Source organism: Haliotis rufescens, unplaced genomic scaffold (assembly GCF_023055435.1).
Source record: "Haliotis rufescens isolate VD_foot unplaced genomic scaffold, xgHalRufe1.0.p SCAF_15, whole genome shotgun sequence".
Classification (NCBI taxonomy): domain Eukaryota; kingdom Metazoa; phylum Mollusca; class Gastropoda; order Lepetellida; family Haliotidae; genus Haliotis; species Haliotis rufescens.
Window position 1 is genome coordinate 4,444,253 of NW_025963835.1, and position 27,990 is coordinate 4,472,242.

General features: G+C 42.4%; 1 protein-coding gene across 3 annotated transcripts; it reads right to left on the bottom strand.

Annotated features, from left to right (window-relative positions):
- Nucleotides 1-156: 156 nt before the first annotated feature.
- Nucleotides 157-27,990, bottom strand: LOC124134962 (inactive peptidyl-prolyl cis-trans isomerase FKBP6-like). Of its 3 annotated transcripts, none has more exons than XM_048396058.1 (14): nucleotides 27,858-27,990; nucleotides 24,780-24,797; nucleotides 21,890-21,989; nucleotides 20,007-20,225; nucleotides 19,325-19,414; nucleotides 18,605-18,736; nucleotides 16,463-16,533; nucleotides 15,955-16,014; nucleotides 14,793-15,050; nucleotides 12,951-13,060; nucleotides 12,231-12,307; nucleotides 4,709-4,796; nucleotides 3,179-3,305; nucleotides 157-2,075 (listed from the first exon to the last, which is right to left on the bottom strand). In XM_048396058.1, the coding sequence occupies exons 3-14, from the start codon at nucleotides 21,978-21,980 to the stop codon at nucleotides 2,034-2,036; spliced, it is 1,365 nt and encodes a 454-aa protein (XP_048252015.1). In that variant the 5' UTR covers nucleotides 21,981-21,989; nucleotides 24,780-24,797; nucleotides 27,858-27,990; the 3' UTR covers nucleotides 157-2,033. The 3 variants fall into 3 exon arrangements, with proteins under 3 accessions (XP_048252015.1, XP_046356035.1, XP_048252016.1); XM_046500079.2 differs by lacking the exon at nucleotides 27,858-27,990 and adding an exon at nucleotides 26,355-26,423; XM_048396059.1 differs by lacking the exon at nucleotides 27,858-27,990 and adding an exon at nucleotides 26,221-26,281.

Below are 27,990 nucleotides of genomic sequence, written 5' to 3' on the forward strand. Positions count from 1 at the left end.
AGGAAAGCCCGAAGTGATGCAGGTCTCAGACGTTTACCACTTTGGTGAAACCCACGAGCATGGGTATGGTGCTGACAAACATAATCGGGGCGAACGGGGATTCGAACCCACAACCATAGGTTTCTGGTGTGCCCAAGGGACGCAACTCTGCACAGCGAATCGCGGCGCCTTAGACGACTGGGCCACCCTTGCCCCCCAAATTGTCATGAAATACTAGATGAAAGAAACTAGAAATATATTGAAGACAGAAAATCAACCAACTATTAGTTATTGTAAAATTCAACAAAAAGTTTATCCATTTGTGCTGCTTTATCCCCACCATAATGTCCCCCTCTCGTGTTTACATCGTTATAATAATAATGCTTTAACCGCCTGTCTCCAGAACATCATTCAACAAATGACTGTTTTTAATGTTTACAGACCTCAATTTTACAACGGACGTGTAAGAATGTAAAAGGTTATGACATACAGATTAGTGACATTGATATAAGCTCACCTGAACCTATAATGTTTCAGATGACCTTAAATTAATAACAATGACAAACTAAAAGCAACCAAGGGCACAATGTTATAATGACAACGGTGATATATAGATTCGTAAGAGCAACAATATAATCATGAACACAACCAAAATCAAAGATTTACAGATAACTTATGTTAGGTCCAGTAACCTGAAAGGTTTTAATAAAAAGAAAAGTAATACTGGCATTGAAATAGTGATCAGCCATGACATATAACAGAAAATAACAAGCTGAGGTTACTTTAAACAAACAGCGTTAGAAACTAAGATTTATAATCCAGCAATCCTTATGAAGATAATATATAGCAAAATTCTTAAAAATGGCAAATTTCTACTAGTCCTTAAAATACCTTAACTAGTTTGGCTAGAGGGCCATAGTGCCAATGTCTATCGCTGACAAAATGAATCCATCTCTCTGTGAATAAAATGTATTTCCAAAAATTAAAAATATTAAAAAACAAACAAACACATTCTCAAATGATAAACACATGATCTAAGGTAGGAGTTTTACACAATGCCCTGTTTACGAGGCAGCTCTAGGCCAGGTGGTCCTTGGCATTCATGGTTGAGAAAGCCAGCTGGTAGGTCTGGGGCACTGTATGATTTATGTGTATATCGTGTAATGGCATATATTAAAAAAAGTGACTCTGCGGAAGATTTTCATCCCTGGGCCCAGTTTCAGAAAAGCAATCTTGGCACTATCGTAAGTTTGTGTTTTATGCATGGGCGTTACAACGGCTTTGTGTCTTAGTGCTAAGACTGCTTCGTGGGAGAGGGCCTAGGACCCACTTGCGAAGTGTAATCTGAACCCTACTATTGTAACTCTATGTTACAGAATAGGAGTGGCATCAGTCTCAGCAGTAAGATCACTCTGTGCAAGTGGGCCCACTCTAAAGTATACAGCAGGGTCCTGTTCCACAAAGCGATCGTAGCCGTAAGACGATCGTAACTCCCATACTTTAACATAGACTTACGACAGTCTTAGCACTAAGATCGCATTGTGGAACGGGGCCCAGGAATGTAATAGCAGAACTGTTCAGGGCCCTGTTGCACAAAGAAGTCTTAGCGCTATGACTACGTTTAAGTATGGGAGTTATGAAAGTCGTAGTGCCATGACAGCCATGTGGAACATGGCCTTGTGCGTCTGGTAAAAGAATGACTAGAAAACACTTTTGATTATTGCTTGAATGTTACTTGAATGTTACTGAGGTCATCAGTGGTGAAACTGAATCTTCAGTGCTGAGATTCAACCAAATGAAACATGATTTGATCTTCAAAGTGAAATCAGTGGGCCTTCTGTAGTCCCCTGGCTTAACTGTTTTCAACAAGCCCAAAGAGATATCCTCCTCTGGTGGACCTGATGGTAAACAAGTGTCACGTCTCCAGTTTAACCAGCAGAACCTTGACCAAAGTCGGCAGCATCTCCCTGACACTACAAGTCAACACAGTATCTTCAAATCACAAGCTCAACTGGTGTAGAATTTCTCTGGCAGATGCACACTTCCTCTTGCAATTATGACTTCTTCTTTTTCACCACCATATGTGTACTTTGTCCCTGAAAAATAAGTTGTTTTACAAGTATTTAGAAGTAAAAGATCAAAATACTATTCATTCTGCTTCAGGATTCCATAAGGGTGAGTGAGTAAGGGAGTGAGTGAGTTTTGTTTAAATCTGCATTAAACAGTATTTCAATTATTTCACAGCGTGTCAGTACTGTCACCTTAATGTGGGAGGAAGCCCAGGATGATGCAGGTCTTAAATGTTTACAACTCTGTTAAAACCCACGAGCATGGCTATCGTGAAGACGAAACATAAATTGGGGTGAACTGCCATTCCAACTCACAGTCATAGGTTTTCTGGGAAGGGAAGCAGCTATGCACAGAGAACACCTAAGACAAATGGGCCATCCATGCCCCGATTTCACAAGAAAGATCAGTACTTGGTACCCAATGGGTCTCCAAACACCCAGTGAAAAGGCAAATATTTCATACTGGGGACTCCTTCTTCAGAAACAGGTCTTATCCAGTCTACCCCAGGACACACCTACCACCACGACCAGACACGTACCAGAGCTCCAGATGAGCTTTTGGTGTTGTGGGTTTTTTACCCATGCATTTTAAAATCATTGGGTATCAGTAATTCTATCTGTTTATTCAAATTTCTGTTACCCACTAGTTATTACACATGTGGGTATCTAAGTTAAATATTTAAAAACACTATTTATCTAGTCCCTGCAAACTGGTGTCGTGTGGGTTTCGAGAGCTTTATAGGACTCAAAAATAAGACGATACTTCCACAGGAAAGTGTGATGGCAAATAATCATGATGTAACTGTCATCGTGGAGTTTGGCAAGGTTGACGGAATGCCCGTTTATCATTTCAAAATAAGTTGCTGAGTTTCTAATCGAATACGAAGGGTTACTTCACAATATTTTGATTAATATATCAAAATATTTTTGTAGCGTATCTGTAATGTTCGTTGTGTATTTGATATGCTTGAATTTTATTTTACTGCATATTTCAGCATTTCTGATGAGTATTTTACGCAGATACGCAGTTTATCTGGAGCTCTGCATACACAGTGACAAGGACCCCTGCCTTTCTATATAGTATTGATACTAGCACTTCATGATATACCAGTCTACTAATTATTACTCACAGTTCCACGGACAACAGGATCTAGATCCAGCTCCTCTGCTATTTCCAAGATACAGCTTATTTCGGGTTGAGAGAGCTGGCAAGTTGTCATGGGCAACTCATCTATACTGGTGTCTTCTTTCAACTCCCTGAAACAAACAACGGTTAACTGTGTCAATGAGTGATGAGGAGTTAACTGATGGATGGAGAGTTAAGTGTGTGATGGGGTTAACTGTGTGATGGAGGATTAAGTGTGTGATGGGGGGTTGATGGTGTGATGGGGGGTTGATGGTGTGATGGGGGTTAAGTGTGTGATGGGGGTTAAGTGTGTGATGGAGTTAAGTGTGCAATTGGGGTTAAGTGTGTGATGAGGTTAACTGTGTGATGGGGTTAACTGTGTGATGGAGGATTAAGTGTGTGATGGGGGGTTGATGGTGTGATGGGGTTAACTGTGTGATGGAGGATTAACTGTGTGATGGGGGGTTGATGGTGTGATGGGGGTTAAGTGTGTGATGGAGTTAAGTGTGCAATTGGGGTTAAGTGTGTTTTTGGTTAAGTGTGTGATGGGGGTTAAGAGTGTGATGGGGGTTAAGTGTGTGATGTGATCGCCCACGGCGATATTTGCTAATATATTGGCCAGTGAACAATCCCAATTAGCAACCCTTCCGATTGATCAATGTACACAAGACTTATTTATTCGCGTATAATACACACTCATGTGTTATATGCACACTTAATTATGGGCAATTAAATTCTGGAAAAATATATCTGTCATACATAAACATTTTAGGCTGTCTTCATAAACCATGAAATTTATCTTTCAACTCAGTTTTTTTCCATTAAAATAATATTCCAATAAGAGCCCCCAATTTCTAATTTTGAGAGCGCCCTGGGCGCTTATTACGTCGAATATGTTAATGTTTGAAAGCGCAAGTTAAATCTTAAATAGTTAGTAAGTAAATCATTCTGCCGTGCTTGACAACGGTTTAAGGAGCTATGCCAAGACGTCGCCTTTACAGTAATTAAAGAAGTTGTCATTCATAAATTGTGTCTTCTTTGTCATCTGCAACTTCCAGAAAGTAATGCCTATCAAACAATTTATATGATGGGGGGGGCTGTAAATAATCGAATCTATTTGTTTGTTGTTTAACACTGTACTCAGCAATATTCCAGCTATATGATGGCGGTCTGTAAATAATCGAATCTGGACCAGACAATCCAGTGATTGACATCATGAGCATCGATCCACGCAATTGGGATACGATGACATGCATCAACCAAGTCAGCGAGCTTGACCACCCGATCCCATTAGTTGCCTCCTACGACAAGCATAGTCCCCTTTTAGGGCAAGCGCGGGTTGCTGAAGACCTATTCATACTCGGATCTTCACGGGTCTAACGAAGTCTGGACCAGACATTCCAGTGATGAGCATCGATCCACGCAATTGGGATACAATGACATGCACACTGTGATAACAAGCCATAACTATTCAACCTTATCCTTAATGTGCTCCAGCAATGAGTGCACAGACAGCTAACTTGAGTCAGCCCACCTGAGTTTTCCGTACACTGATTTCCTGAAGTCTGGGCTACATTCCTCCTTTTTTCTTGCCTTCCTTTTGGCCTCTTCCACAGCAGGATCTACAAGTTATGAAATCTCCATGTCAGAACCATCAAGTTACCTCTCTGTCAAATATTCCCGGGGGTCCTCCTAATGTCATAGTGAAAGGAGTGAATGTTGTTTTATACCCCACCTTTATAACAGCAGCAGGTAATTATCAAGTTGCGGCCAAGCCAACCAGTGGCCGAGTTTATGAGCAATGCTCCATGCCACAGATTCATCTGGACCCGCTGAATGTCTGCAGCAAATGTCAGCAAAAAGTCCCAAATTGGGATTAATGTTTTGCCAATTCAGATTCAGTTTCAGTTTATTCAGAATTCCAGGCCATCTAACCCATAGCACATTACATAAATCTGACATTTAAAGGTGCATCTTAATATCTCCTTTGATGCAAGAACTCTGTACAAATTTGACAATTTAAACAATTTTTGTGAATTTAAAGATGTCTACATCCAATATAGAATTAGAATGATCTGCATGTTCTTGCAAGTACAAATTACATTCTACTGCACAACACGGGCAATAAAATAATACAAGACTTTCATCATCTATTACAGAACAGGTTTTACACACGACTTCTGAATCATTTAATTCACATTTTCCTTTACAGAAGTTTTGTATACCAAGAGAATTCATCGTGTTCATACATGATTCAAATATTAACAAAGTTTTTTTTATAACATACAGAGATAATATCTGTTAAATACAGTTCACATTCAAATATAGATTTACACAAAGAGTAGAATTCAAGAGATTTACGAATCGAGGCATGCCAATTTCGTTCAGCAGAATCTACAACACGTTGCCAAACGACTCCACAAACATTTTACAATTTCCTACTTTTTGCCCCAACCAAATATAACCAAAACAACATCTGTATAGAAGATTTCTAACATGAGTGGCCCAATTCGGACGGCTTCTATCACATGTATTTTTTAACATCATGTAACACTGGAAAGTATATCTATCATTTGGACATAGAGATTATTCAGACCCAGAAGTCATGTTAATATATTAATGTTATGTATTGTAGAGGTGACTTGTGTTTCACCAATCAGGATGAAAAAAACCAAAGAGGCTTTTTGGCTTAGTTTTACAACATTGCAGGGCATGCTATGTCACAATGGCTGTGAATTAGAGAAAATTTAAATTTATGAGAAAAAAACAAATCCCAGAAAATTAAACAACACAATGATCTCTTTCCAAATTTGCCTGCCCAGGGTACCTAGATTGGAATCCTAGACAACTTGAGGGCAGGATGTGTAGTGAACCAAGTCACTGAGACTGCCAGACAAACATCAATGATCTAATGACAAACATTGGTCACTTAATTCTGCAGCAGGGTCCCGAACACTTGCAATGGAGAGACAGAAACGACTGGGATGTTATAATTTGTTTGTTTGTTGTTTAACGCCGGACTCAGCAATATTCCAGCTACATGACAACGGTCTGTAAATAATCAAGTCTGGACCAGACAATCCAGTGATTGATATCATGAGCATCGATCCACAATTGGGATATGACATCCACCAAGTCAGCGAGTCTGACCACCCGATCCCATTAGACACCTCTTACGACAAGCATAGTTGCCTTTTACAACAAAGCATGGGTTTGCTTTACGACCTATTCTACCCCGGATCTTCATGGGTCTGGCAAATACCAGTGCATCTCAGTCATTGTGATACATGTTTAGTCGTTTGAGTTAAAAAACAAAGAAATTTGCACTTAAATATTTGTAGAATTTTCCTATTCGGAATATTCTATAAGTAATACGTTACCACTGTTATACCGAGGCTGTTGTCTCCCACAACTGCTGCTATAGCGAAATCTACCACAGAGATCTCAATTACCTCATGCAGCACGTGCGTAGCCACCTAGCTGCCATGTGACACCCTTCACTCTTGTCTCTTGCGAGAGCAAGTGCTCGGGGGACGGACGGGCGGGCAGCAGCCCAGTGGTAACGTATTACTTATAGAATATTCCGAATAGGAAAATTCTACAAATTACATTAAGTAATACGTTACCACTGTTATACCGAGGCTGACTACCACAGTAGGCGGTGGGGAGCACCTACAACCCGAATCCTGACTGCTAGCGTTTCTTCCGACCAGCGGAAGTAAACACCAAGGCGGAAGCACTCGATGCGCATGCACCTAGCTAGGCGTTACCCTATAGGAATACCAAAGCACTGTCAAGCGCATACCGTAAGGCTCAATCGTCATTGCCAAAACGATTGGTGACTCCAAACGTCCCCACTGGATAGGTATTTCATCGCCGCAGCGGATCAGAACACTGTATCCGCGTGAGCTTAATCTTAGATCAGGTTAAACAGTTGAAAAGAGGGAAATTAATTTCATTCAGACCGTATATCCCAGAGCAAGCCTACTTAAAGTATGCATTAGGCGCGTGACCTAATTCCAGTATTTGTAAGCATGCATCACAAGGTTGGGATACACGACAGACAATTAAATACATAATTGTCAAAATACAAATAAGGACAAAGCACACAAAAAGCCGCCCTCACCTGTGGTGTGAGTGCGCTGGTTTGCGGGACCCCAACTCCTGTACCCACGGCAGTGGGAACATTGGAGTCGACCCAGATTGACCACCGTGCAAGGTCTGACACCTGAGGAGTTCGGAATTGCGCTGGGCACACCCCTTAGGTGCCCGCTTGCGCCGCGATCCGCGGGCCAAGACGGTGCACACTCTCCACGACGGCATCAGCGACCTGTTTGAGGTAATGATTGGCAAAAACCGAGTCAGAACGCCAGTAACAACCTCGTAATATTCTGCGAACAGAGATATTCGAGTGTAGGGCAAATGTTGCCGCTAGCGCCCTGATCTCGTGCGGGTTTGACCCCGCTACCGGTAACCCCCGAGACCGGTACGCCAGATTGATGACAGAACGAAGCCACAACGCAATCGAGTTGCGAGTTATGTCAACCGTGCGATTAGGGTTACACGATATGAACAGACGGTCACGCCCTTGTCTACGTTCATTCGAAGCCTTAAGATAATACTTAAGGGCCCTAACCGGACACAGCGCTCTGTCCTCAGTATCAGCAGGATGTAAGATTTCTTTGAGTGATCTTACAGTGAATTCTCTCTCCGTTTGCCCGACTCTCTGATTCTTGGCGACGAAGCCCATGAGCAGGCCCAGGCGGACCGCTCCTTCGTCACCCCTATCGAATCGTACCTTGGCGACATCGAGTGCATGAATTTCGGATACACGTGCCGCCGTGGCAAAGGAGAGGAGAAATGCTGTTTTCCAAGTCACATGCCGGAACGAAGCACTATGCAAGGGTTCATACGGAGCTTCCGTAAGTGATTGCAACACTAGGGAAAGATCACAGGCCGGTGCCCGAAGGCGGCCCTTCTTAAGATCGTGCTGTTTGAAACCCTTGATAATACCCCGTATCACCGGCTCTTTGGAGAGACTGGTACCCATAGCAACGTCCGGTACCGTAGCAACGGACGAGACATAGTTGGCAATGGAACCCCCGGAGAGTTTCCGGGTCTCTCGCAAGTGAGACATGAAACGAGCAATATCCTGCACAGATACCTTATCTGACGAATGAATGTGATGTTTACAACACCACTTCGTGAAAATAACCCAACGTGCATTATACACCTTCTGGGTAGAATCACGATGCATACTAACGTATGCCCGAGACGCCCGGCGAGAAAAAACTTTACTCCTCAGACGCTCGGTGACAACATCCACGCGTGCAGATTGAACTGCCCTGCGTTTGGATGAAGCTGACGGGTGTGAGGGTGGATCAAGAGATCCGGTCTCACAGGCAGTGGGAGTGGCGACTGCGTGACCTGGGTCAGCAAGTCGGGGTACCACGATCTGTTCGGCCACATGGGCGCGATCAGTAACATTCGACAGCGAACTCCTCGGAGCCGGCTTAGAATGTGTGGTATCAACGCTGTCGGCGGGTAAGCATAAGCGTCCAAGCCCGTCCAGTCTAACGCGAGAGCATCGTGATCGATGGCCCTCGGGTCCGGGACTGGTGATACAAACAATGGGAGTTGATTGTTAAACCGTGTTGCGAACAGGTCGACCATCGGACGACCCAAACGTTCGCACAGCCACTGAAACACTACTGGGTTCAGCATCCACTCTGTGGGGCTCGGATCCTGAGGCCTCGATAGAGCATCGGCCAGTACGTTCCGCACACCTGGGATGTGATGGGCGCGTATCTGGCACGGGACACTGTCCACCAGAGCGTAAAACTCGAACGTGTGATCGAGTAGCGAGTGAATGTGGGTTCCCCCCAGTTTGTTCACATAGGACACTACCGTCGTGTTGTCGGTCGCCAGCATGAGCCGGGCGTCGACGAGACGATGCTTCCAGTGATTGACTGCGTTGATCACTGCCTTGAACTCGAGACAATTGATGTGAAGACCTAGTTCGTCTACGCACCACAGCCCCAAGCTCACCTCCCCCTCTAGATGGGCGCCCCAGCCCACTAGAGAGGCGTCTGTATACAGGTTCAACGTGGCCCGGTAGGGCCGCATAGAGACTCCTGATAAGACATTGTAAGGGACCGTCCACCACTCCAGATGCGGTCGGAGCCGATCCGGGAGGGCGACGGTCGCACTGTTCACCTCCGTTGCTAACAACTGGATTAAAAACCGTTGCAGCGGGCGGAGTTGGAGACGACCCCGTTCGGTGCAGTCCTGGGCTGATACAAGTAGCCCTAACAGCTGTTCCCAAAAGTGAACAGTCTGTTGCACCGCTAAGACTTTGGCAATCATCGCCTGAATCTTGTGCCACCGGTCTGGGGGGACAAAGAGGCGATGGGACACCGTGTTGAACCGACCTCCGATGAACAGCAAGTTCTGAGAAGGGGTTAACTCGCTCTTGGGGAGATTGATAATCCACCCCAATTGCTCCAAGAGCCGACGTGCGAAAACGAGATGGCGTGACAGGGTGTCCGTCATTCGATTTGCTACTAGCGAGTCGTCCAGTTACGCGAAGTACCGGACACCCCTCCTGTGGAGGAACCCCACTATGGGGGTGGTTAACCGGGTGAACAGCCAGGGAGCGGACGTGTGAATCATTCTGAGTTCGGCACTGTCCTACTTGGGAATGAGAAATATCCTGGAGTAAAACCCCGGTGTTATTTCTGGTAGAGCTAACTCCTGTACTGCCCCTTCTCCACCAACCTGCCGATGGCATCGGCGAGGATGGGAAGATCGGTTTCGGAATCGAAACCTGCCAACGGGGCAACGGTGAGCGGCGGATTCGCTTTGAGAACAAGCCGATAGCCGTACCGAATCGTGTTGACCACCCACGGGTCATCGAACACTTGTTCCCAATTCTCCCAGTAAGTCTGGAGTCTGGCTCCCACTGGGGAAGGAGAGGGGGCCCTGACAGGCTGCGGCAGGCGCAACTGTCCAGGGCCAAGTGACTCGGGTTCGTCTAAGGGCCAACCGAAGTTGGCGCTGTCGGCATACGAACCCCTCCAATGAGAGTCACCTGGAGGGGCCCTTGCCGTCCGTCGACGACTTGGGCTTCCCCCAGTTCCCTGTCTTCCCGCGAAAAGGCAGCTGATGCCCATACCGGAGCCCTCAGGGCGGGGCTACTTCCCAGAGGAAGAAGAACCCGACCCCTTAGGCCTACCGGCCGCAGCAGCCTGGGGCGCGCTCCGGTTAGGAGCGGCACCCAGGCGCCTATGCAGGGACCCAACAAGAGCAAGTGTGTGCCGAGAGTCCTCGGCAGCGTACTCCAGGGAAGCATTTAAACTGAGCAGGCAGTTGTAAATGCGCTGGTCACGGTCCGTGGGAGAACCTTCGACCAGACGGGCCGCTGCAGCCAAGTAAGTGTCTCCGTGAGACATGGAGTGTCGAGCGAGGGCGTCCAGCTGGTGCAAGGTAGCTTGCGTTACCGTAGCAGCCGGTGGGGCACGGACACCCAACCGCTCAACATGGGCCTCCGCGGTAGGACCAGCCTCGGGAAAGGCAAGGTCATGTACCGGGAATAAACCCTTTCTCCACGACGTCGGAGGCAACGGGAGACCCCGACCGGAGGCCGCCGGGAAGGCGTTCTCCAAGGAAGGCTTGATACCGCGCAGCAAGGTTGATGCGGGGAAAGCCGTGTCGGAAGACTCATCGTATACCTCGGAGGAACCCACAGTCGTGGATTCCCCGTGGTACCGGCCGGGGCATGTCCTCAAAGAGGTCATAAACCATGGCCACGCGGTCCTTAACCGATAGCGGGAGCAACGGTTCGGGGGAAGGACCGGTGACCACGGGAGCCGCCGCCGTACCCGTGGACCCCGCGTCCGACCCCACGGCCACCGAAGTGGCCGGGGACGGAACAGCCAGCGGCCTATCAGGAGATAAGGCCGCCAGCTTGGAGTCCACAAGTTATGCAAGTAATGCAGCGACGGAAACCCCGGACAGCCCACGGGCCGCCAAGGGATCCGCCGCAGCCGTGGTGGTGGTACCCGCAAGGGGACCCCGACCGGACGAGCCGGCCACCACAGGGGTGGAAATGGACTGCACATACAGCCGGTAGCGCTCGCTTGCGGCACACCCCGCAGCTCCTGGTTGCGGGGGTAGAGGGGGTGGAGGACGGCGAAACATCCATGTCAGACATTTTGTTTGTACTATGAACAAAGAGCAAAACATGGTTACAACACACGCACCACAAATAGTCACAAGCGAGTATTTTCACAAGAAAATAAACGAGCAATGGGAATATAGAACATACACATATAACATATAGAGGAATAAGTGATGTAAAAACCCCAAGATATACTAGAACAGGGGAACGTAAGACGCAACGTGCATACGAGACACCCCGCAAGTATATAGAAAAAAAAGGGCGGGAAAAATATTTCCAAGCGTAGTTACAGCAAACGCCCCGTAAAAGCACAGTTTATTAGAGAGAATAAACAGTAATAAATATCACCGAATGGTCGGAGAAACAGGAACGCTTGAGCAGTTTATTGTACGTCTTGCTAGAGCAAGCAAAGAGACAAGAGTGAAGGGTGTCACATGGCAGCTAGGTGGCTACGCACGTGCTGCATGAGGTAATTGAGATCTCTGTGGTAGATTTCGCTATAGCAGCAGTTGTGGGAGACAACAGCCTCGGTATAACAGTGGTAACGTATTACTTAATGTAATATACAAGTACTTTGGGGAGTTGACTGAAAACTTTGAACCACTTCGAAAATATTTGTCTTAGCTTAATTTTTGGAATAACAACTTTGCAAATATGACAGGTGATGGCCCCGGCCATCGCAGCGACCACATTTTCGGAACACAGATGTTGATTTTGTAAAACATTAGACTATCGATATGGGCGATAGTCCTGTCATATTTTAGGACAGGAAAGTAGGCTTGAAATAGCAAGACCTTGATATAGGCTAGTGTATACGGTTGCCTTGTGAACATGGGTTAACAGCTAAAACTCCCCACAGCAAAGGGAGGCAAGTTACCTTCAGTCACACCAGTAGGCTGAGAAAACATCCTTCTGCACGTCTCCTTCTCTATTTCATTACACTGCCTCTCATACCTGCAACAAGTGAACAGGTGATTTGTATAGGATAAACAAACAAACAAACAAACAACTGAAACCTATATACTTTCTTCATATTTTGTTTGTTTTGTCTTGTTTTAAGCCACAGTCTGCCATATTTCAGCAAAATCCCAGTAAGTGTTTCATATTTTATTCGGCAAACCACATGTCCAAGCCATAGGCAAAATGACATTTTCAATATGGCTGCCATATGGCAGTTTCAGAGATGTGGAAAACTGGACAAGCATTCAGGGAAAATAGACAATATGATTACATCGATTTTGGGAAGAACACAGATTCCCCATGGAGAGACAAGCATCGGTACTGGCAACTGACCGTCACCATGGAGCCACAAGCATTGGGTTCTGGCACCTGGCCATGTCCCATTAAAGAGACAAGCATCGGTACTGGCAACTGACCGTCACCATGGAGCCACAAGCATGGGGTACTGGCACCTGGCCATGTCCCAAATCCCATTAAGGAGACAAACATTGGATACTGGAAACCTATTCTGCTTGTAAACACTTTTGCAATGATACTGGAAACCTATTTTGCTTGTAAACACTTTTGCAATGATACTGGAAACCTATTCTGCTTGTAAACACTTTTGCAATGACCTAGTCTCCACAACAGTACCCACTTGTTTAGTTCTTGAATCTCTTGGTTGAGTTTAGAATCATTTGGCTGCAGCCTCTGTGCTCTCTCCAGATAACTTCGTGCCATATTGAAATTCATGTCCATTCTATAGGACTGAAAAAGAGAAACAAATCAGTATTGACAATGGGATGAAATATGAACAGCAACAAAACAAAAAGATTTGTGCTACCGGTAAACTTGGTATGTGGCTTCTGACGACATTGATACTTAATTTAAGTGACTATCAAGCTTCAACTGTGATTTGATACGTCTACCACCAGGCATTCATATGCGACATTTAATTTGTGGACCAATTCCGCTTGTAATGGCATGCATAGAACCTGCCTTACTTTGAAAGTTCATCGGTGAAATCTGATGTAACAACATTGATACATGTTGAATTTCCCTTATGGCAACAAGTCTCAAGCCAGCCTCAGTCATTATCATGTGACCACTGACCCTTGTTTACAAGGAATATCTTATATCCGCTGTCATGGTTATCAATGAAGAAAACAAAGACCAGTATCTGACAAGTCATCGTCATGTGACCTTGCCATCAACCGAGTTTCCTGGTTACTGAGTGACCTGGCTCAGAATTTGCAGATGACAACTCGTTCTCTAGAACCTTAAATAGCAATAAAAAAACACTCCCGAATAAAAATGTGCCAAGAATGGAGCCCTGATTGGAAGCAGGATCAGTTTGATTTACTGGAAATACTTTAAAAACAAATGATGTAGAAAATATTAACATGATGTTATGTGGAAGGAAATCCTAAATTGTCCGGGTATGTGTTGTATAAGAAACTACACGTCAGGTGAAATTGATGATAGAACAACAATCAGACAAGTTGATTCTTTGGTGTGTGGCTGCTTGTACTACGGTACTCCGGACTAATGCCAATTTTTTTAATAGTGCTAGCCCTCTGACACAGTTAAACATGAATACCCCACTCACACATAGTATACTGACTCCGAGCCGACCAGTCCTTGTTTTTGCCCTTTAATGATGAGCACAAGGCATGGTAACAATAGGTAACATCTTTTAACGCCTGTTGGTATGACGCGGCCAGGGATCGAACCCAGGACCTTCCGCTCCCTGGGCGGACGCTCTACCTCTAGACCAGGGAGGCGGTCTCCTATTGGTATGAAGTGGATGGGGAATGAAACCTGGACCTTCCGCTCTCCGGATAAACGCTCTACCTCTAGACCAGGGAGGCGGTCTCCTATTGGTATGAAGTGGATGGGGAATGAAACCCGGACCTTCCTCTCTCCGGGTTAACGCTCTACCTCTAGACCAGGGAGGCAGTCTCCTATTGGTATGAAGTGGATGGGGAATGAAACCCAGACCTTCCGCTCTCTGGGAAGGCCCTGGCCGTGCCGACCTTCCACTCCGGGAAGGCCCTGGGCATGCCGACCTTCCACTCCGGGAAGGCCCTGGGCGTGCCGACCTTCCACTTCGGGAAGGCCCTGGCCGTGAATAGTTTTGCTCTTTCGATCACAGGAATCAACTAACTTCTCAATTTCTTAATTTCATTCTAATTGTCACTTATGTAAATGCAATATTTCAAAACGTTTTATGATACATATTCATTAGAATTTCAAATCGTGACATACCAGTATAACTCTACTCAATGACATTGTTTATTGTGAGCTGTGTTATATGTCATTGTTTCAACCTGACATGACAGAATATTCCAATATGTCCACATAAAAAAAGCATCACTTTATCACTGCAAGCAATGGACGCTCCCATTTTTTGCATTAACATAAAGCTTGGATTAATTTGATGATCTACAGTTTAACAATCACAGATCAGTCCAAGCCTTACTGGCCATCAACACCTTACCTTTCCATAGTGGTAAAGCACCTTGGCATTTTTGGGTTCAATCCTGTAGGCGTTGGCACAGTTGTAGAGGGCATGTTTGACCTCCCCCAGCTTCTCACAGCACAGGGCCAGGTTGAGGTACAGCTTCAGCAACAGCTTGCGCTGCTCCTGCTGTTCCTTGTAGTCCTTCAGGTGTGCATCCTCGATGATCCGCACTGCCATCCGGTACTTCCCCACGGCTCGCCGGAAGTTGTTCACGCGGTAGTACTCATTTCCTTCCTAAAATATTGAAGAACTGAATAAGAGTGTGTGCTGCAGTCTAATGAGTTGCAAATGCTATATGGATTCCACGTTTTTTTCACTGTGTATGAATACTTCTCTTGACATGTCTCTTTGCTCAATCTAAAATTTGAAAAAAACAAACAACCTTGCCATTGGATACTACATTTCGGTCTTATAATTTCAAAAACACACACCCATTGCAATACAATTTTGAAACAGAAAGTCCTATGCCTCTCACTATCTGAATAACAAAGTCACAAGCCCTTTTGGTTGCATGACCTTGACCTTCAATCAAAACTATGTTCTGCCTTGAGTTCATGAAAATAAAATTTGGTCATATTCCAATCATAAATGCTCTAGATATCCTGTACACAAGCTTTCTTGGAGGTCTACTACACACCAAGTAACCTTATAACATTCAATCACACATAAGAGAACATTATGTGTTGCAAATTAAGGAGGTGTCCAAACAATACTTTTCATGAGAAAACGACCTTTAAAATGACCTTGACATTTGACACATTCCGACATATGATAGCTATTGAGTTCATTTTAACATGACAAACCGATTGAACATTTGATTTCTTCATGAATCCAAAATTTCATGAAATCTGAACCATGTTTCAGGATTTATAGGTTATTCAAAAGAGGATGTGATCGAAACCCCACTTAGAGATCATGTATACAAAGTTTTATCATATTCCAGTCATAAATATTCAAGTAGAGGTGCAAACAAAGTTTTGCAACACCAAGTTCACACTTAGTGACCTTGACCTTCTATGTCATCCAATCCGATAGGGGCCTGCTTTATGATACTCCACTGAAACACACATACCTGCTTTATGATACTCCACTGAAACACACATACCTGCTTTATGATACTCCACTGAAACACACATACCTGCTTTTCTGAATTAGCAACTTGACGTAACTTGGGAAATGTCAGCATTCTTCTTTCTTCCTGAAAGTAAAGTAATGAAACATCCCATGCAATATCAGTCACAGTTCATACACAATTTGCTCAGTTCAATACAGGCATTTCATGCTTTTTCAAGGCCACAAAAGGTCACTTTTAAGGACATATTTCAATTAGAGGACTAACACACCATGTTTTTGTGAGCCACTTGTGGTTTTGCCTACAATCATAATATTTGGTTCATTCCCACCTGAACGTTCATGGCAACCAACGCACTTTGTCACATGCCTGGTTGCTATGCAACTTAAGATCACCCTTGGGTTGACTTGTTGAGAGGGGATGATGCTCAAAGAACAAAGGAGGACATTTGTAAATATGTTCATGTCAGAGCTATTTAGACAATTTTGTTTGTTGATATACTGCCAGGGCATAGCATGGATACTTGGGGATTGTTGAGAATGACAAGTCTGTAAAATCTTAAAGTTCCTCTTACGTCTGTCATACTGTAATAGTCATCGACTCCTTCCTTCTCCACGAAACTCAGCAGTTGGATCTCATACATCACTGAAACACATAGTCATCATCATCATCATCATCATCATCATCATACATTAGCAGTCCATGACCTGAATACATGGCATTAATCATTGTCTTCATCCATTAGCAGAGTCACACAGATTAGTGATTTATTTCTAATCACTCGGACCTGCCAACCCTAAAAATTCAGGAAAGTGTTGAAAGAAATCCAGCTTAAGCTCTTTTTATTACCATGTGAGCCTGATAATCACACTTATGAATAAAAAATTCACATATGCCTGCCTGAGATGTTCAATGACCGACTTTTAAAACTAAAGTAAATTAATTCACAGCCTTCAGAAATGTGAGAATAATAAGAGACCTCAGGATTGAATAAGTTGTCCCTGGAGGCTGAACATAATCAAATCTTCGGAATAACATGAGCACTCATCCAGCTGTCAGAGGTGAGGTGAAATGGGGTTTACTGTCGCATCCAAGATTGTTATTGCACTTATATAACGGCATGCATGCATGCGTCTGATGGTACTAGTCCAGACCAATGCAAATTTAATCCTACTAGCCCACTGAGATACCATGCTGCAGTTTAACATGAATACCCCACTCACATACAGTATACTGACTCTGAGCCGACCAGTCCTTGTTATAGCCCCTTAATGCTGGGCTCCAGGCAGGGTAACAAGTACCATCTTTTAATGTCTTTCAGGGACTGAACTTCCGTCCTTCCACTGTCCAGGCAGATGCTCTACCACTATTCACCATCGAGGTGGACTCAATCTGTCAGAGTACGGTGACACTCCACCAAACAGGTCACACGTTGTACCACATTGTGCAATTGCAAGAATGAATATTATCCTACCCTATTTTTTATCCCCGGGATGAAATTCTCTAGTGTCAGGATGATTCTCCCTGGTGAATGTGAACCCATTCCAGAGTGGCACTAAGGTAGGATACTATACTCTAGAATAAAACTTCCCCCAGGATAATATTTAGGTAGGATATAATCCTTGCTCACACAATCACCCTGAATCTAGTCATCTATGACAAGCATGAACTCTAATGGTGACAATAAATATACAGTGAAGCAAAGAATGTTGTAAAATGCAACTGTCAGCAATATTCCAGCCATATCATGGCAGCCAGTAACTAATTGAGTCTGATCCAGACAAAACCAGTCACTATACAACAACCATTGTTTGGTTGGTTTGTTGTTTAATACCGCACTCAGCAATATTCCAGCTATATGATGGTGGTCTGTAAATTATCGAGTCTGGACCAGACAATCCAGTGATTAATATCATGAGCATTGATCCACACAACTGGGATCGATGACATGCATCAACCAAGTCAGCAAGCCTGACCACCCGATCCTGTTAGTGGCCTTTTACGACAAGTATAGTCGCCTTTTACGGCAAGCTTGGGTTGCTGAAGACCTATTCTACCCTGGATCTTCACGGGTCTATATACAACAACCAATAATCCAGACCTTAGATATATGAGGACATGCAATGGTCTGACAGTCTGACGACCTGGTCCTATTAGTCGCCTCACCAGAGACATGTTCCAAAGGCAAGAGAGTTGCTGAACTAGGCTGGAATTATGGAGCTGTGTTTTTTGGCAGGACTAACAAGTCTATGCATAGTCAAATCAAAATTGTGTAACGATATTGACATCTGGTTCATAAACCACAGTGTAGATTTCAGTCGATTGCAGGATTTGCAAAGTATGTGTATCGTCAAAAGGGCGTTGACAGATATTTTCCAAATCTTTTCATGTTTTTAATCAAGGTGCTCAAGTAATTTGATGCACTTTGCAAGGTGAGACACTTCTTATTACGATCTAAGACTTGATTTTATTTGAAGCAAATGCAAGTAATATGATAGGTGGAATCTGATTGGTCAATAGGATCGACGTAGGAGGGACATAACTTGTAATAGCCACTGATGGCACTACGATCAAACCCCGTAATTCCAGCCTCATTCGGCAAGGAAGGAAACCAGACTTTCATAGTAAGTTAACTCCTTGCCACAGGAAGATGGGCACAGTTGGGGACCTATTCTAACCCGAGTCCCACATGTCCCAGTAAGGGTGAGTATCTTACATGTGGCATCAGCAGGGATGCGAGGGGGGCAGCCCATGGCGCCGAAGGCATACTCAGGTTTTATCAGGAACCTGGATAATTCTCCTTTCTTCATGGAATTCACAGCTACGTCAAACCCTGTGAAAACCTCTCCTGCAAAGATAATTCAATGGTACTTTGTTAATCAGGAAGTATGTGTTAATTTTTTAAAGTAGTTTCATATCAATAAATATCAAACATAAAACAAAGTCTGCACACATTTATCTTAAATTGCAGACAAAATCTCAGCATGTTCAGATGGTGGTAAAAGGAACACAGGCTAGAAGTGTTGGTCTTTTATTCAAGTGAGTGAGTGAGTGACTTGGGTTTAATGCCGCTTTTAACAGTGTTTCAGTTATATCACGTCGTGTCAGCTTGATGTGGGAAGAAAGCCTGAAGTGATGCAGTTCTAAAAAGTTTACCACCTTTGTAAAACCCACGGACATGGGTATGATGCTGACAAACCTGGAAACACAATCAGGGAGAGCCCATGATCATAGGTTGCTGGTGTGCCCAAGGGAGGCAACTCTGCACAGCAAAATGCGGTGTCTTAGATGACTGGGCCACCTGTGCCCCTGATGTAATGAGACGTGCAGACAGTGTATTCATAACATATGGATTAACTTCCATAAACATCGCAATGAAATAGAAACATGTAAACCATCACACATTTCTCGTTTTGACATCTACATATTTCGTTACCTTTGTTGAGTCGAAATTTCTTTACAGTTTTCCGCAGTCGACTGGAGTCGAAAGGCTCAATTGCATCTTCTAAATAGCCATTATAGTGTACTGAAAACAAAATATATTGCATGCGTTTAGTAATATGTTATGAGCCTGAAAAAAACCCCAACTTACCCACACATTTTTGAAAACTTTGTAGTCGTCTGTCATTCTGTTGGATGTTGCAACATCCCAGTGCATGTTTCGTAGATACATATCATACAGGAAACTGGTCCTGAATCATGTGAATAGTTCTGCTATTTCGATGAAAACAGTAGCTAATTTCATAATTTCAATTCGACTTCGCACTTAGGTAAACTTTCCCAGCAAGAAAATATGCATGATTTTGAAAAAACGCACTACACCAGTATTACCCAAATGTATTGTGATACGTATTCATTAGTATTTCATATCATGGTATACTGTTGAAAGATTTCACATATTCAGCCAATCAGATGGCCTGTTACTTGCATGTTTGAAAAACACTTGCCCAATGCCGTCAATAACAAAAGGACTCTTTCTTTATCATGCTCATGCCTTCACTAAATTAAAAAAATTAATTGCAATTCTGTATGTTCTTGTGTGAGGATGTCCGAAAACACAAAAATACTCCATGTTTCTGTACAAGACGATGATTCAATGCTGTAACAAAGCACCTTACCCCGGACAAGAGCATCAGGGGCCAAGTCGGAGCCAACTCCTTGGGTGAGGATCTTCTTCATCACACCCCCATCTCCGGTCACGTCGTGCATGTTTCTGCCCATCCGGACAAACAATGATTCAGACTCATCCGAATCAAATTCCCCTTCAGGAAAGACATTTTGTAACACATCCTCAGGATCAAAGTAATCATTGTCTAATAGGAGGTCTTGATTTCTTTCTGAAAGAAAATAAGAGTGTGTAAACAAATACGTGATACTTAAAACAACACTGACTTTCAAATACTTTCACCATATATTGTATGAAAGACATGCAACTGAAAGCAAAAGTTAACAAGGCAATTATTTACCTAAATAAATGGTACCGTATTCAACGTAATAAGTGCACTCTAATAAGCGCCCATGGCGATATTTGCTAAGATATTGGCTAGTGAACAATCCCAATTAGCAACCCTTCCGATTGATCAATGTACACAAGACTTATTTATTCGTGTATAATACACACCCATGTGTTATATGCACCCTTAATTACAGGCAATTAAATTCTGTAAAATACATCTGTCATATATAAACATTTCAGGCTGTCAGCATAAACCACAACATTCACAATCTGTCAACTCTGTTTTTTTTCCACCAAAATAATATTCTAATAGTACCAACAGCCCCCTATTCATAATTTTTGAGAGCGCCCTAGGCACTTATTACGTGGAATATGGTATATCACGAACTGTTCCGTCTGAAGTAATGACAGTCCTTCCACATGTAAATAAGTAGCTATCGCCTTCTGTCACAGCAATCGACTGTTCTACCACAAACCATGGCAATCAAGACTCTGCATACATACATGTACAGGTCAGTCTCAGTGAATGAGGTTAAAGGGTTAAAATTTAACGTCGCATGGGCATTGCATCAGCAATAAAGTAACTCGTGTGATTGAGTGCACTGAAACAAAATGGTGTCACATAATCATGGCAATATATCTCTCAATTTCCATTCCAAGACACTTAGGCCATCCTTGGCAGAAGCTCCTATCTGTACCATAACTCCAGAAATAAAGATATCTTAAACCCCCCCCCCCCCCCCCAAAAAAAAACAACAACAAAAATACAAACAACATGATGCATAATTTATCTTAAACATGTTGACTGACTGACTGAGTTCGGTTTAACGCCGCTTTTAACATTATTCCAGTTATATCACGGCGTGACAGCTAAATGTGGGAGGAAAGCCCGAAGTCATGCAGGTCTAAGAGGTTTACCACTTCGGTGAAACCCACGAGCACAAACCTAGAAACATAATTGGGGCGAACCGGGATTCGAACCCACAATCATAGGTTTCTGGAGTGCCCAAGCACAGCAAGCACAGCAAATCGCGGCGCCTTAGACGACTGGGCCACCCGTGCCCCCTTAAACATGTTGAAGTTAGTGAGTCAGTTGGTTAACTCCACTTTGAACAGTATTTCGGTTCTCACCAGCTCATGGCATGTCAGCTTCATGTTTCAGGAAAGCCAAAGTGATGCTTTGTTTGTCTGTCATTTAATAGTGCAATCAGCAATATCCCAGCTATATGAAGGCAGTCTGTAAATACACATGTCTGGACAAGACAATCCAGTGATTGATGACTTAAGCGTGAGTCCCAAAATAATTTGGTTCATTTAGTAGTCTGAGCTTATCATAGTATACACAAGAACACTACAATCTACTGGTGTGAGATGGGTGTAGTGCTGACAAACCACACATTATAACCTGGGCCAGTCTGGGATGCTAGCATGCCTAAGGGACGCAACTCTGCACAGCGTATTGCCTTAGATGACAAATATCAACCATGCCCCCACATTAGCATGATTAGCTATGAACTGCTGATAAACAACAAGGATGGTTCATACCTTGTTCCTGGTCCTCAGCCAAGGAAAGGATTACTTCTTTACTTTGTCGGAGGTCATTCAGGTCGATACCTTCTTCCAGACGAACCGCCATGTCGTCAGCCTGAACAAAACAATGACAACAACTAAACAGACTGACGTGCCATGATCATAGCTTATGACTCAGAAAGTTGTATCTGACGCGATCAAAGTAGAAATATAGCAACATAATTTCTCCCTTGCATCAGTCGTGATGAGGATCATTCAGTCTGTCAAGAACTTAATTAACTGTACAATCCTATTAATATTTGAAATGGACACATCCCTTGAAAATATATGACATATCAGCTTTGTCTAATGCTGGATAACCCAGTGTCCAAAAATAGAACAGCTTTACTGGAAAGCTCTCAGCGGCAGCCAATCAGAATGTTTTTCCATGACATAATGACCAAATTTACATTGACCGTGTTGAGAAAATCTAGCTATGATTTTAAATTTTAAAAGGAAACATCATCATGATCATAGATTTCACTAAAAACGATTCATAATACACCAAAGTGAGAGTCAACAGGCCGACCGCCTACCACCTAAATACATGTACATCGACATTTGCAAATCAATTAATTTGTTTATTGTTGTTGATTATGTTTTGTGGATAAAATTAAAGACACATGTAAACATGGTAAAGACATGGTGATACTTTACTGTGTACAGTATCTAGTGAGCAAGTCACATGTGAAAGAGTTATAATATTATATAGGGCAATTGCTTTCATAGTCTACATCAACCCACTAACATGACTAATAAAATAATAAATATTCGACAATACGATATAATTAGATAAAAACTGCATAGATAGTAGATAAAAACCTAAAACATGATTTAAAAGCAGGATTAACATGATTAATAGAAGAAGATAATATTGTTTGACACAGGATCAGGAGAGGGTTGCATCTGTTGCGAGATGAAGTTATTTGATAAATGTTTGTTTGTTGTTTAACTCAGCAATATTCCAGCTATTAGACGGCGGTCTGTAAATAATTGAGTCTGGACCAGACTATCCAGTGATTGACATCATGAGCATCGATCCACATGATTGGGATACGATGACATGCATCAACCAAGTCAGCGAGCCTGACCACCCGATCCTGTTAATCGCCTCTTACAACAAGGATAATCGCCTTTTATTGCAGGTATGGGTTGCTGAAGACCTATTCTACCCCGGATCTTCACGGGTCTGATAAACACCTCTTGGGTATTTATCGGACCACCTCCATGGTCTAGTGGTAGAGTCTGCCTGGAGAGAGGAATGGTTGCATCACTTGCAAGATGAAGTTAGTTGATAAACGCCTCCTGGGTATTTATCAGACTGCCTCCATGGTCTAGTGGTAGAGTCTGCCCTGAGAGTGGAATGGTTGCATCACTTGCAAGATGAAGTTAGTTGATAAATGAGGGTCCTGATGGGGGGGGTCCCATAAGCAGTAAAATTTAGGGTACTTTTTCATTAAGCATTAATTTTGCTTCTTTTTCAATAAAATCGTCGCGAAAATGTTTTGGGGTCGCATATTTGTTTCACAAAAATGCCAAATGAATTTTTCAACAAATATCATGATATTATCACCAGGTTATTTTACCTACATTTTTCTACAAAATTCACCAATACCTTTGGGCAATATTTGATATTCCTACACAAGCACATTTCATAAATAACTTTCATTTCAGGATGTTCTATTTCAGGGTGAAATTACAATATTTAGTTTATTAGATAAGGTATAATTTAACTTGCATTGTCTATTGTAACTAGTATATAGCTTAGGGCACAAATAACTGTACATTATAACAGGTTAACATACTATACACTGTAAATGTCTAATTAGCCTTAGGGATCACTGAATTATCTATTGTTTTAATTCAGCAGGTATCCCTCATTGGGGCCATTATTACAAAGGGTGGAACTAGTGTCATTGATATAGTCTAGGAAATATGTCAAATTTCTCTTTGTGTCCCTATTGTACCGTAGAATTTTTAATCCAAACTTTATTGGCCCGATACAATCGCACATTTCCTGCAATCCAGTGAAGGATTGTACATGTTTCTTAAACTTATCAAAGAGTGTGTGTGCCTCGGGATCAAGAGGAAGCCTAGCCGTGCACTGTTCCAGCTTTTCACCGTCTTTGACAAAGCTCAACACACAGTTGATTATTTCCAAATTCACCTCCATTGCTGTCAATCTGTAATCCTTCAACCGCGGGAAAAGCGGTCAAGTTGAATCTTAATTTGGAATTTTGATGCGAAACGATTCCTAAATCGACAATGGCGGGATATGGGACTTTTAATTCTGCTTTCGTTGCATCCTGACAATTCATATTTTTAATGCCGGGTAAAATCTCAAATCGCTAAACATTCTAGACTGGTCCCCTGCGTCAGTGGCGCAGCCTGCTTTCTGTGGCGAAGCATTTGGGTCTTGAAGACAGACTGTTTTTGACCATTTTAATCATTTTACGATAAGCAGTAAATTATTTATTTACGTTAAACAGTTATTTTTTGGTATTTAACGTTAAGCATTTACGATAAAAAAATAAATGAATTTTACGTTTACGATAGTGTTTGAAGGGTGTTTTACGTTAAGCATTAAAACCCATCAGGGCCCTCATAAATGCCTCCTAGGAATGTACAGAATGAGTGTTTTCCCTTCACAAAGGCGCCCACATGGGTACAATGTGTGAAGCCCTTTGCTGGTGTCCCCTGCCATGATACAGCTGGAATATTGCTAAAAGTGAATGTAAAACCCAACTCACTCACAAAAGAGCCTGGCCACTCTAGTAGGGACTGCATGTTACACTGAGACCCAATATTTGAAGTCACAACTTAGCCATGTTAGCATGCTTAGAATGTTGGTAAATAGAAGACGTACCTCCAATTGCAGATCAGCCTGAAAAGAGAGAGAATATACGATGGCAGATGTGGTATGGAAGAGTTTCATATGCTGAATATCATAATGAAATACATTACACAGGAGTATAAAACAGTAAGTGCAGAGTTTTACCCATACTTACAAAAGTGGGGGTCCCGGTGACCCCCAATAATTAACTTTAACATGTTTAAGGGTCCTTGTAGGAAATATGAGGGCCCTGTTAAGTAAAGAAATGATGTAGTTTTCTGCATGTTTTGATAATTACTTTAGAGCCTGGAATGAATCACTGCTCATGTGGACAGTGGCCATGATTGTTGGATGAAATGAGACGCCCATAATTCCTCAATTGGCTGTGGAGACGCAGCATAATATTTTTCTGTATCAATTCTCTACATTTGCATGCACTGGATGCACACTTGTGCATCGCAAAAAACCCTTTAAGCATGTTAAATGTAAGTACCTCATAAAGTTAATACATGGTAAATTACTGGGGATGACAAGTAGCAAGGCTTATCCACAATAAGTCTAAAGACAATGCGGCTTTGGAATTTCTGTGAGTTTGAGTACAAATTTGTAGTCACATGGCTTATTTTATCACTGTTTATATTTATCCTGTTAAATCACTGTACAAGATATACTAAAACATATGCATACACACAAGAAGAACTTAGGCATGTCAAGTCCATATATCATTTGTGATTGACATTTGTCTCTAAATTTTCTTTTGAAGAGGATTTTTGTATCCTGCTGACTTAACAAACTATTACTAAAGACCTGGCAAGACAAAAACTACACAATGAATTAATTAATTCTAAACAACCACCTAAACCAAGTTTGACACTTCAGTCTTTACCGTTCATGACAACACTTAAAGGGACAGTACGTCAACAGTTCTGTGTGATCATAAATCATGTATGAAATAATTTCAGAGTGTGAGGTCACATGCCCAATTCTGTACTCAAACCAAAACGATTGTATCATTGAGCTATGCACCATGTGCACAGTGAAGCTGACAAAGCAAGCACCGTCCAGAGTAAACTGGCTTCTGTCTTGTTTATTGAATAGAAGCAAATAGAGGAGAAAGCTTGTGTGTTTTTCTTACTGCTGAGTTACAATATACTAATTGCCAGCCTGCTTAGACTAGAACGTAAGCCAGTGTTTATAAAAAGCCTAGATTACATGACTGATCTGAAGACAGAACTCTGATTCGTCTGAAGCCGCTCAGATCTGTGCCAAAACAGGCAGGTCTTTAAACTTATTACAAAGCATAACGACGTTAGTGAGTCAGAAATAGTGAATTATCACTTTAATACTTATGCTTTCTCCATCTTACTATTGAAATTCCCTCTTTTAAGGTATTGCATTCTACCATGCACAGCTCATAACAAGTGCATCATAAGCAGCTAGTGTTATCAACACCAGCTGTGATGCACATGCTCACCTAATCCTGGTGTAAATCTGACTGCTTCAAATACTTATATAATGGCTTACAGGTAATGTCAGTTTTACTGCTACGATAGAGATAACTAGTAAATACAAGATATGACCGAAACATTAATTAAATATGAAACTAACACTCATTTTGTACGACGAAATATCCAACTTTCTCTTCTCTTGAAGCAGCCGCCTTGAATAACCGGAAGCTTGGATTATTAACAAAAAGATGGATTCCACTAGATACATCTACAACGAACCACGATTCTTTGTATGTTTTGTTGTCTCTTTTAATGGATTTGACCTACATATTCTTCAATGAGATCAAACACAAAATTTAAAGGAGTTTACTAATAGCTTCACCCTGGTCTGCGGAGAAGGATTTTATTTTTTATCAGAGGAAAGGCATCGATTGGCATTCTCGTTTTTAAAGCATGGTCACACACATACACAACCTATATAAACAAGGTGGAAATCTGCCGCTACACATTCCATAATAATTCTTCACATAATTTCAAGTAACATTATGTCATGTACATGCTTTACTTCATATCCTAGTCATCACATATATAAAATGTATTTTCATGGAGCTGTGGGCTTTTTGTTAAAACAGTTCTTACGAAAAACCAGCTTCAATTATAAATGGTATCACCCAAAACAGATATATTCATGGGCTATATATGATTAAATGATGCCAGTACGACTAGAAGGCGTTTTGTTTGTTGTTCAAACTTGAAAAATAACTGGTGATAGTGATTCATAAACACGTGCTGAAGATTTAGTCGAAATCGGAATTTCTTATGAATATGGAAAAAGGGGTTTGTCGCTTTTATTAATAATAAGTATTACCTTACAAGGGCTAATTTTAACATTAATTACGTTACAGTTATGAAGAAACTACCGACATAGATGGGGTGTGAAAGTTTCCAGACAAGTTTTTAAATGGCATTTAGAATTAAGTGATATACATAAGAGAGAGATCTTACGAATGTCAACTTCTTATTATGAGGAACGAAACGTTATATGCTTACTGCTTCATCAGGTGAATGAATGCTTGGATGATGACAGCATATATTTGTACATGTGAGAACAACAAAAGTAATAAGATAACAAAAGTGAAAACTTAACAAGGGAAGATAACAGTTAATTAGCACTGATTGGTGATTAGCGATAGCCAGGAGTTTAATAACCAATGGATTTGGAGGATTTTGATTCTAAAAATATATTATTTTTCTTTCTTTACTTTGTCTTAATTTCTCCTAACCATCAACAACGCTTTGCCAGTTGTTTGATCGTTCTTAGTTCGATTTCCCCCCATTCCTAGCTACTTTCCCTCACGCGGGTAAAGTATGAGGGTAAAGTATTCCTTTCTAATATAGACGGGTGCATTCCTCGCTCTTTCTTTCCCTTCCAGTTTTTTTTTAACCTATCCACGTTTTCAATGCGGGCGACGGTTGTTGCGCTATGTTTAAAAAAATTAAAGGGGCAGACTTTGGCTATACGTTTTGCTAATTGTACTGATACAACACACTGTCGGTTCATTCCCTACACTCTGTCTTTTAGTTTCTTATTTCCTATTCAACCTAAATGTACACTATAACTATAGCCAGCAAAACACAATTTTCTAATTCGGGTAGAACTTACCTTGAGATGGTTACCCGTTTGAGACAGTTGTCAGTTCCTGGGGTGCTCCAGGCTGAACTTTTCGGCTTTCCAAATTCGGGCCTCGGTTCCAGAAAACAGTGTTATGATCACCTCCGGTTGTGACCGGATTCTT